The 12,158-nt window shown below is 25.1% G+C and overlaps 1 protein-coding gene across 2 annotated transcripts in view; it reads left to right on the top strand.

Moving 5' to 3' along the window:
- Vps16A (vacuolar protein sorting 16) overlaps positions 1-12,158 on the top strand; it is a 46,559-nt gene that overhangs the window by 29,399 nt on the left and 5,002 nt on the right. For both annotated transcript variants that reach the window (XM_087165714.1, XM_087165713.1), the window contains 2 exons: positions 1,436-1,605; positions 2,501-2,597. In XM_087165714.1, the coding sequence (XP_087021840.1) occupies positions 1,436-1,605; positions 2,501-2,597 (267 nt within the window). The remainder of the gene's footprint in view (positions 1-1,435; positions 1,606-2,500; positions 2,598-12,158) is intronic.

Genomic DNA, 12,158 nt, shown 5'->3' with positions numbered 1-12,158 from the left:
CATAAAATTAGAGACCTAAATAATTTTTACTAAGTAATTTCTCAATGCTCTCAATTATTTTTATTTAGTTGCAATCTAATTTTGAGTTGTTGGAACAATATTTGCCCATTTTGGCTTGATGGTGTATGGGGAGTTTTTTATATATCAGAATGATAAAGAAAATAGCATATATTCGCATACAAATAACCTGCATTCTAAAAGAGATAGAATCCTTAGGAATATTTAATCCCAATTTGACAACCACAATTTCACGAAAAATCTTCATAAATAGAAATCAAAACAAGTTCTTGTTTCACCAAGACAATGCAAAGCCTTGTTGGTTTTTAATCACTTTAAACGTTGTTAAAGCTCAATTGGGATATTTTACCCTATCCACTATATTCACCAGGTCTCGTGTCCTGAAATTCCTATTTATTTCGTTATGGAAAGAAGTCAATTCGAGATTGAGAGAAACTTACATAGAAATTTTTTCACCAAAAAACCTAAAAGGTTTTAAAAGCGGGAAATTTTTAAACCAACTGAAATATTCTGGACTTGAATGGCCTTTATATAATTTAATAAGTGTGTTCAAAATATTTTAATCTTCCTTTAAAATATGTATATTTCTTTTGGGAAACCTAATATTTCAGAGCAAAATTAGGAAATATTGCTACTATTTGTGGTCATTTGTAGCATTTTTAACAGTGACCACGCTTTTCCTAAATGATTAAAAAAATTGTTGGTATTCATTATGTGGAGCATTTCTCAAAATAAGGTCAACATTACAAGGTTCATTTCTAAAAGGAAGAAAAATGTTAAGGAAATAAGTAAAGAAAACTTTCAGAATATTATAAAATATTCATAATGATTTCTTATTTGTTAAAAAATAACAACAATAAATTGCATATGAGCTGCATTTTTGACAAAATAAGTTGCAATCGGATAGCGACTGGTAGACAAATTTTTAATCACCATTCACTGTATTTAGTCACTTGTGGCAGGTGACATCCATTAATTTTGCACTATTCCTAATATGCCATATTTTATTTCTCTAATCCTTCTTTTATAATACTTTAAGAGATAGAAATCTAATTCTGCACCAAAAAATGCACTATGCAATATGCATTTATGTATAATGTTGTGCTATTATGAATTTTAAGTTGAGAGTTAGAAATCTAATTTTGCACCAGAAAATGTATTGTGTAATATGCATTTATGTCTAATGTTGTGTTAGTATGAATCTTAAGATGAATTTCAAGTTAAGAATTAGAAATCTAATTTTTCACTAGAAAATGTACTATAATATGCATTTATGTGTAATGTTGTATTGCTATGAATTTCTAAAACTGCACCAAAAAATGTAGACTGTATGAAATCTAATACTGCACCAGAAAATGTAGACTGTAATATGCATTTATGTGTAATGTTGTATTATTATAAAAATTATTTGTTTTAGATTTCTGAAGAACAGTTGAAGTTGTTGAAATATCAGATAGGATATGAAGAAAAATTCCATGAAGATTTTAAAAATTTGTCATTACACCAAACAATGAAGCAATTATTGATCCGCAGAGAATTCAAACATGCTGAGGAATTGCGAAAAGATTTCAAAGTTCCCGATCGAAGGTTTGTAAGCTTTTTGCAGGTGTTTAGGTTAATGTTTGCTCATTTTTTAAATGCAATAATTTATGATTTGAAATTTCATTCAAACTTAAAAAGGTGTATAATTTGTAATCAATTACTATATGCAGTAAAATAGCGCTATAACCAGCGCTGTAAATTTAGAACCAAAATAAATTTTTTTAAAGTTACAGTAAAAAAAATCTATCTAATTCTACTCTATGATTTGTTAAAAATCAGATTTTATAAGTTGAAAGAAAAAAAAAGTTTTTCGTGTTATGAAAATTTATTTAGAGAGATATCTATAATTATGTGAACAAGAATATTATCCAAATGAATATTTTGATAATTTATTATATTGTAACTAAACACAAAATGATATTATTATTAATTGTTTTTAAACATATATTTGATTAAAATTTTTAAAAAATTGCAGAAAGCTATTAAAACAATTAAAAAATATAGCATCTAAATTATTGTAATCTTCTTGTAATAAGTTGTTAATACATATGCAAGTGTACTTGTGAAATATTGATGTATAGTTCTTTTCACAATTAGTTTTTTTTCTTCTCCTTCCTGCTAGAGTTAAAAAGATAAGCATTTGAGATTGAGTCCTCTTATCCTTCTTGTATATTTTTGTAATACTTTTTTTCATGTTTATTTTTGCTATACATCTTTTTGTATCCATTTTTAAAAAATTGGTGATATTACAGAAGTACTTAGTTGAACTTAAAAATTAACATTGACTAAAATATAAATATTGACTCTTTAACTGAACACAAGTTCATTAAAATTATAAACTAATCAAATATTATGGGAACTTAATTAGAAAGTACCAGATTTTTTATCTGTGCATTTTGTTTAAAAGTTTCTTAAAATATTTTTTAAATATTTGTCATAGATATTGGTGGTTACATATAACTGTTTTAGCTGATGGAGGTGATTGGTTGGAGTTAGAGAAATTTTCCCGTTCCAAAAAGTCTCCAATAGGCTATGAGGTAATACGTTTGTATAACAATATGCTAGAATGGCTTAAATCACTTGATTTAAATCCTGCCAATTTATCAACTGGTTAAATCATGGCAATGGATTTAATTACTCGATTTAAATTATTGATTTTTTTTCTTAAAACAATCATTGATTTAAGTCACCTGATTTTTAAAAAAAATCATTGATTTAAGTGGAAAATATTTCTTTAAAATCTGATTTCTTTGATATTGAAGGTTTTATTCAGGATAATAGTGAAAGGGGAATGCGTGAAGATTATTATTTGATGTTTAAAATAGACTGATAAATGAAGACATATACTTAGTGTAAATAAAAGTGGCATGAGACTTTTAAATTAGAATTTTTTATTGCAGAATTATGAGAATTATTTATAATTTTATTACAATTTTGCTGCTTTATTTCAATAATATCCATTTAGTTTTATATTTATTTATTCTAAATACAAGTGCTTTTACAACTTGTTAAATATATAGTTCACATTTGTAATTGATGAAGAACGACTTATGTTGCCAATAATAATTAATATAAAATTATTTTTTTTGTTTCCTTATCTAAATTAAATTATTCATCATTTGATTGCTGATAAATTACATCTAAAACTTTTTAAATAAATGTGTGTGTTAAACTTCAATAAAATAACTATAAATTTATTCGTTAGTTCGTAATAATTATAAAATAATTTTATTTTTGGTTAGAAATATTTAGTATTGTTCTTAAATAATAAAGCATTTCTAATATTTAATGAAATCTTTTATCATTAAATTAAAAAATACTGATGTAAATAAAGAAAATTTTAATTTTTTAAAAAAAAACTTGTTTTTTTGCTAACTTTGGTAATAATGTCTATCTTTTAACACTGTGATGCCAATGACTGCGGGTTCTAATCCCATTCTTGGCATGAATGTTTCTCTCTCTATGTGTTGTCCTCTGTTGTGTGTGATGTGTGAATGTGGCTCAGCCTATGAACGGGTATTTGTGGCATGGGTAATGTTGCTTGCCTCCGTGACTTAGGTTCACAGGCATATATGGCAACGTTACTTTTAAAAAGTAACGAGTAAAAGTACAAGTATTTTTAAAAAAAGTAACGAGTAAAAAGTAAAAAGTTCTTATTTTAAAAAGTAACGAGTAAAAAGTACAAGTAAAAGTACAAGTTCTAAACAAAAAAAGTAACGATTTAAAAGTGCATTTCTAGGAAATCGAAAATTCAAAGTAACCTAAAATTTTATTGAATAATATTCTTATGTTCTTTAATGTTTTTGTAAAATTGTTGTTATTTATTTAATTATTTTTAATTTTGAAAGTTATGGACATTAATTTATTTCTAAATTCAGAAGAATATTATAATATAATTTTATAATATAATCGTATAATATAATTTTAAAATCAAATATAATTTTAATATCAAATTTTTTATGGATTTTCACGAAAAAGAAATTTTATCTATTGATTTTAATTTTTTTTTATTTGTTTAAATTACCATTGATTTAAAATTGTATTACTCTATAGAAACGCGTTTTGAAAGCACAAACATAAACAAAGCAAACACAAGGTTTCAGATAGCTTTGTGATCTTTGAGCTAGTAAAAAATAATTGAATGTGCAGTATAAGTTGAAACAGAACAGTCTACAGTTTTATTTGTAACAATGGCTAATGTTAAAGTCATGCGAGAAAATCATTTTTCGAACATTTCTGCCTAACAGATTAATTAAAATTTGTAAACGAATTTTAGTATCAGCGGCTAAATTAATACCTTTGAGTTTTCAAGAGTTAAAATAGTAATTATAATAGTTTTCAAGAGCACAAATAGTTCTGAAGTTCTTAGAGATTTGACTGGGCGTTATTTAACAAGGTCGGGCATGAACATAATTTTAATAAAAAATGTACTAGGTAAAAGTGTATTTAGTAAAAAATACTGAAAGAAAACACAAATAATTAAGATCAAAAGGAAAAAACTTCTTTGAAAAAAACGCGCTAAAAAGCAGCAGAAATTTCAGAAAAAAGTATCAATACAAAACAAATGAAATAAAACAAAAATACGACCACCGAAGCCGACGTCTTCAGGGGGTACCGGCCCCGGTAGCCATTAAAAACAAAACCATTTCTATTTGAGGGAGAAGCAAAAGCTTAAAATATCTCCCTCAGTACCCCGATGGTTTTGTATAGAGGTCCAGGAAAAACAAGATACATTCAAAAGAATAAACAAATTACGAAAAGAAAATCAATAAAAATCATCAGAAAATTAAAAACTCACAGTCACAGGTCAAGAATCAACTTCAAAAGCGGAGGAAAAGAAAACACTAAAAACTGAAAAACAACGCCCCCTATAATAATGCGCAGTAAAAGTTTAAAAATGATATGAAAAGGGCAGGAGAAGGAGATACGTAGATAAATTAATAGAATGCTTAACTGGGGCTGCTCAGTTAAGACTAGAATTGCGCCCTGTTAAAAGAAAAAATATAAAAAAAACCTAAAAACCATCAATCATTTTTTTAATTAAAAAATTAACATTACAAAAATTAAAAGGAAAATCATTTTTACTCAAATTATTTAAAAAATTATCCACAGCTTCTCGAAAACTTTCAACATTATTACAAATTTTCTTGATCCTAACTAATTGCGAAAAAACAAGATTTTTGAATATTTTACTACACAAATTAGTTTTAAAGTTGCAGAAAAAAATAACATTAAAATTAAAGGCTTTTCTTTTATCAAACACACCAATTTTAATAAAATTGTTAACAATATCAATTTTAAAATCTAAATATTCAATATTAAAGCAATTTTCATTAGTTTTTTTCAGGACCAAATCACCAGGATAAATTGTATAAATAAAATTAAAATCGTCACAATTAAACAAAATCAAATCATCAATATATCGGAAAGCATTAAGTACTTTATGTTCAAGAAATTTAGCCTCAAAAAAGTGCAAAAAAATGTTGGCAAAAGCCCCAGAAAAGGAATTACCTTGTGGAATTCCAATAATTTGTTTATAAAAATCTAAACCATTAAAAAGAACATTCTCAAAAAGATTAAACTTGCATAAATCTAACCAGTTAAACCTATCAATTTTTTCATCAAATAAATACATGTCATAAATACCTTCACAAATCTCAATAATTTTTTCATGTGGTATGCTGGTATACAAATTTTCAAAATCAAAAGTGTTAATGCTGGAAATATCATTACTTTTAATAAAATCCAAAACTTCAACATTACTTTCAATAATAATATTTTTTTCTTTTTTAATTTTAAGCAAAATAATTTTTAAAAAACAAAAAAACCTTTTACTAATATCAGAATTATAACTATTAGTACCACATGCTATAAACCTAAATTTAATTGGATTTTTATGAAATTTAACTATTGGAAATAAATATGGAAATGTAATCCTATTTAATTTAAATTTTAATTTTTTACTAAATGCAATAATTCTTTTTTCAATAACTTTTTTATCTTCTTTTAACTTTAAATAGGTATTATTTGCATTATATTCTCCAATAATCAATTTTTTAAAAAAATATTTACACATAATACAAAAATTATTTGAAGCTTTATCTACAACAGTAACAATGAATTTATCCTTAAGATTTTTAATTTTTCTAGATAAATCATAATCAATAAAAGTACCTTTAGGAAAAGAACTAAAACTGGTATTAAATAAATTAAATCTAACCCTTTCAATAATTTTAGCCTTCCACTCAGAAAAAGGCCAATGATATTTTCTGGAAATTTTTGCAATAAAAAAATCTAGATCTTTTTTAATGGATAAAATAAAATCTTCTTTTTTCATCTTAACTCTGGTTCTAAATTTTGAACCCTTACTTAAAATGCTAATTAGATCCTGATCACCCACAATTTCCAAATTTCCGGTAATAACATGTCCATAATCATTATCAATAAATTTTGAAAAACCCTCCTCATTACAATAACAATCAGATTTAGAAATACAATTAAGATTTCGACTTAAAAAATTATAATTACACACCTTTTTCCTAAGTGTAGAAGAATATTTAAAAGCAGCAGTAACTCTAATTTGTTCTAAAGGAAAGAAATCAGAAAGACCATGAATAATCTGTGGTAACTTAGCATTTTCAAAATCCTTATCATGAAAATTAATCGTACAAAAAACCCTTTCGACTTTAGAAACATTATTAAAAAGCAAATCAGTTTTATTAACACCAATTTTTGATTTAATTAAATCCAAAACTATAAATTTAACAAGTTCAGTATCAAATTTAATTTTAGAACCAAATTTAATAAGGAAATTTTTTAAAATTTTATTTTTAAAACCAAAAATATATTTCCTAATAGTGAAAATATTATTCAAATTAACAGGTAAGTTACAAAAATTCGAAAACTCATCAAACTCAATAAATTTACCCTTACCTTTTCCACCTCCCCTTTTACTTCTAAATTTTGAATCACAAACACCAGGAAAATCAAAAACTTTTAATTTATTATAAATACAAAAATCTTCAGTATTAACAGTACCTTCCCCATTAAATTTACTATTTAATCCATAAGGAAAAAGAGTCTTAAGACTACCAATGTAAATATTTTCTAAATCAAGTCTTTTATCTAAATTTCCCATAAAATCCAAAATAAAAAGAGTAACATTATTAAAATCATGAAATTGAAAATGTAAAATTTCATAATCCGTGGAACAATTACTATTATTAAAATTTTTTATAGCTGATCTGTGGGAATTAATCCGCTTATGAAATTCAAGACCTGTCTGACCAACATAACACAAATTACAACAATTGCACTGAATTAAATAAATAATATTAATACTTTTACAAAAAAATACATTAGAATGACTGTCAATTTGAGAACTATCAGCCAAAGGACAAGTTTTACATTTTTTATTACAACATTTCTTAAACTTTTTAGATTTTTTTATATTTTTAAATTTATTTAAACAAAATATTTGACTTAGTAACTTTTTTTCCGAAGTAATCCCTAAGTCAAGACTAACTTCAGTGCTCCTTGTTTGGGCGCGCGACGAGCCAGGCGCCATAAAATATTTATATATTGTACTTTGCATAATTTTAAAATTAACCTAAAAGGAAATACTAAATTAGACATATAAAACCTAGACATCCAACAAAACCCTTTGACGCTTTAAATTAATTAGAAAACACCTGAAGCATGAAATAAAAACAAAATAATTTTTCAAAATAATTTTTCAAATAAGAAAAGCGCAAATGCAGCATAAACCAAATTTGAAAATTACAATACTGAAAGAAAACACAAATAATTAAGATCAAAAGGAAAAAACTTCTTTGAAAAAAACGCGCTAAAAAGCAGCAGAAATTTCAGAAAAAAGTATCAATACAAAACAAATGAAATAAAACAAAAATACGACCACCGAAGCCGACGTCTTCAGGGGGTACCGTCCCCGGTAGCCATTAAAAACAAAACCATTTCTATTTGAGGGAGAAGCAAAAGCTTAAAATATCTCCCTCAGTACCCCGATGGTTTTGTATAGAGGTATTTCTAAATCTGATTGTTATTGTAATGAGGAGGGTTTTTCAAAATTTATTGATAATGATTATGGACATGTTATTACCGGAAATTTGGAAATTGTGGGTGATCAGGATCTAATTAGCATTTTAAGTAAGGGTTCAAAATTTAGAACCAGAGTTAAGATGAAAAAAGATGATTTTATTTTATCCATTAAAAAAGATCTAGATTTTTTTATTGCAAAAATTTCCAGAAAATATCATTGGCCTGTTGAGGGTTTTTCTGAGTGGAAGGCTAAAATTATTGAAAGGGTTAGATTTAATTTATTTAATACCAGTTTTAGTTCTTTTCCTAAAGGTACTTTTATTGATTATGATTTATCTAGAAAAATTAAAAATCTTAAGGATAAATTCATTGTTACTGTTGTAGATAAAGCTTCAAATAATTTTTGTATTATGTGTAAATATTTTTTTAAAAAATTGATTATTGGAGAATATAATGCAAATAATACCTATTTAAAGTTAAAAGAAGATAAAAAAGTTATTGAAAAAAGAATTATTGCATTTAGTAAAAAATTAAAATTTAAATTAAATAGGATTACATTTCCATATTTATTTCCAATAGTTAAATTTCATAAAAATCCAATTAAATTTAGGTTTATAGCATGTGGTACTAATAGTTATAATTCTGATATTAGTAAAAGGTTTTTTTGTTTTTTAAAAATTATTTTGCTTAAAATTAAAAAAGAAAAAAATATTATTATTGAAAGTAATGTTGAAGTTTTGGATTTTATTAAAAGTAATGATATTTCCAGCATTAACACTTTTGATTTTGAAAATTTGTATACCAGCATACCACATGAAAAAATTATTGAGATTTGTGAAGGTATTTATGACATGTATTTATTTGATGAAAAAATTGATAGGTTTAACTGGTTAGATTTATGCAAGTTTAATCTTTTTGAGAATGTTCTTTTTAATGGTTTAGATTTTTATAAACAAATTATTGGAATTCCACAAGGTAATTCCTTTTCTGGGGCTTTTGCCAACATTTTTTTGCACTTTTTTGAGGCTAAATTTCTTGAACATAAAGTACTTAATGCTTTCCGATATATTGATGATTTGATTTTGTTTAATTGTGACGATTTTAATTTTATTTATACAATTTATCCTGGTGATTTGGTCCTGAAAAAAACTAATGAAAATTGCTTTAATATTGAATATTTAGATTTTAAAATTGATATTGTTAACAATTTTATTAAAATTGGTGTGTTTGATAAAAGAAAAGCCTTTAATTTTAATGTTATTTTTTTCTGCAACTTTAAAACTAATTTGTGTAGTAAAATATTCAAAAATCTTGTTTTTTCGCAATTAGTTAGGATCAAGAAAATTTGTAATAATGTTGAAAGTTTTCGAGAAGCTGTGGATAATTTTTTAAATAATTTGAGTAAAAATGATTTTCCTTTTAATTTTTGTAATGTTAATTTTTTAATTTAAAAAAATGATTGATGGTTTTTAGGTTTTTTTTATATTTTTTCTTTTAACAGGGCGCAATTCTAGTCTTAACTGAGCAGCCCCAGTTAAGCATTCTATTAATTTATCTACGTATCTCCTTCTCCTGACCTTTTCATATCATTTTTAAACTTTTACTGCGCATTATTATAGGGGGCGTTGTTTTTCAGTTTTTAGTGTTTTCTTTTCCTCCGCTTTTGAAGTTGATTCTTGACCTGTGACTGTGAGTTTTTAATTTTCTGATGATTTTTATTGATTTTCTTTTCGTAATTTGTTTATTCTTTTGAATGTATCTTGTTTTTCCTGGACCTCTATACAAAACCATCGGGGTACTGAGGGAGATATTTTAAGCTTTTGCTTCTCCCTCAAATAGAAATGGTTTTGTTTTTAATGGCTACCGGGGCCGGTACCCCCTGAAGACGTCGGCTTCGGTGGTCGTATTTTTGTTTTATTTCATTTGTTTTGTATTGATACTTTTTTCTGAAATTTCTGCTGCTTTTTAGCGCGTTTTTTTTCAAAGAAGTTTTTTCCTTTTGATCTTAATTATTTGTGTTTTCTTTCAGTATTGTAATTTTCAAATTTGGTTTATGCTGCATTTGCGCTTTTCTTATTTGAAAAATTATTTTGAAAAATTATTTTGTTTTTATTTCATGCTTCAGGTGTTTTCTAATTAATTTAAAGCGTCAAAGGGTTTTGTTGGATGTCTAGGTTTTATATGTCTAATTTAGTATTTCCTTTTAGGTTAATTTTAAAATTATGCAAAGTACAATATATAAATATTTTATGGCGCCTGGCTCGTCGCGCGCCCAAACAAGGAGCACTGAAGTTAGTCTTGACTTAGGGATTACTTCGGAAAAAAAGTTACTAAGTCAAATATTTTGTTTAAATAAATTTAAAAATATAAAAAAATTTAAAAAGTTTAAGAAATGTTGTAATAAAAAATGTAAAACTTGTCCTTTGGCTGATAGTTCTCAAATTGACAGTCATTCTAATGTATTTTTTTGTAAAAGTATTAATATTATTTATTTAATTCAGTGCAATTGTTGTAATTTGTGTTATGTTGGTCAGACAGGTCTTGAATTTCATAAGCGGATTAATTCCCACAGATCAGCTATAAAAAATTTTAATAATAGTAATTGTTCCACGGATTATGAAATTTTACATTTTCAATTTCATGATTTTAATAATGTTACTCTTTTTATTTTGGATTTTATGGGAAATTTAGATAAAAGACTTGATTTAGAAAATATTTACATTGGTAGTCTTAAGACTCTTTTTCCTTATGGATTAAATAGTAAATTTAATGGGGAAGGTACTGTTAATACTGAAGATTTTTGTATTTATAATAAATTAAAAGTTTTTGATTTTCCTGGTGTTTGTGATTCAAAATTTAGAAGTAAAAGGGGAGGTGGAAAAGGTAAGGGTAAATTTATTGAGTTTGATGAGTTTTCGAATTTTTGTAACTTACCTGTTAATTTGAATAATATTTTCACTATTAGGAAATATATTTTTGGTTTTAAAAATAAAATTTTAAAAAATTTCCTTATTAAATTTGGTTCTAAAATTAAATTTGATACTGAACTTGTTAAATTTATAGTTTTGGATTTAATTAAATCAAAAATTGGTGTTAATAAAACTGATTTGCTTTTTAATAATGTTTCTAAAGTCGAAAGGGTTTTTTGTACGATTAATTTTCATGATAAGGATTTTGAAAATGCTAAGTTACCACAGATTATTCATGGTCTTTCTGATTTCTTTCCTTTAGAACAAATTAGAGTTACTGCTGCTTTTAAATATTCTTCTACACTTAGGAAAAAGGTGTGTAATTATAATTTTTTAAGTCGAAATCTTAATTGTATTTCTAAATCTGATTGTTATTGTAATGAGGAGGGTTTTTCAAAATTTATTGATAATGATTATGGACATGTTATTACCGGAAATTTGGAAATTGTGGGTGATCAGGATCTAATTAGCATTTTAAGTAAGGGTTCAAAATTTAGAACCAGAGTTAAGATGAAAAAAGAAGATTTTATTTTATCCATTAAAAAAGATCTAGATTTTTTTATTGCAAAAATTTCCAGAAAATATCATTGGCCTGTTGAGGGTTTTTCTGAGTGGAAGGCTAAAATTATTGAAAGGGTTAGATTTAATTTATTTAATACCAGTTTTAGTTCTTTTCCTAAAGGTACTTTTATTGATTATGATTTATCTAGAAAAATTAAAAATCTTAAGGATAAATTCATTGTTACTGTTGTAGATAAAGCTTCAAATAATTTTTGTATTATGTGTAAATATTTTTTTAAAAAATTCATTATTGGAGAATATAATGCAAATAATACCTATTTAAAGTTAAAAGAAGATAAAAAAGTTATTGAAAAAAGAATTATTGCATTTAGTAAAAAATTAAAATTTAAATTAAATAGGATTACATTTCCATATTTATTTCCAATAGTTAAATTTCATAAAAATCCAATTAAATTTAGGTTTATAGCATGTGGTACTAATAGTTATAATTCTGATATTAGTAAAAGGTTTTTTTGTTTTTTAAAAATTATTTTGCTTAAAATTAAAAAA

This window comes from Parasteatoda tepidariorum, chromosome 6 (genome assembly GCF_982258835.1).
Source record: "Parasteatoda tepidariorum strain Cologne lab strain chromosome 6, Ptep-v5.0, whole genome shotgun sequence".
In the NCBI taxonomy this organism is placed as follows: Eukaryota; Metazoa; Arthropoda; class Arachnida; order Araneae; family Theridiidae; genus Parasteatoda; species Parasteatoda tepidariorum.
Note: the sequence above shows the minus strand (reverse complement) of the source record. Positions and strands in the feature narration are given on the sequence as shown.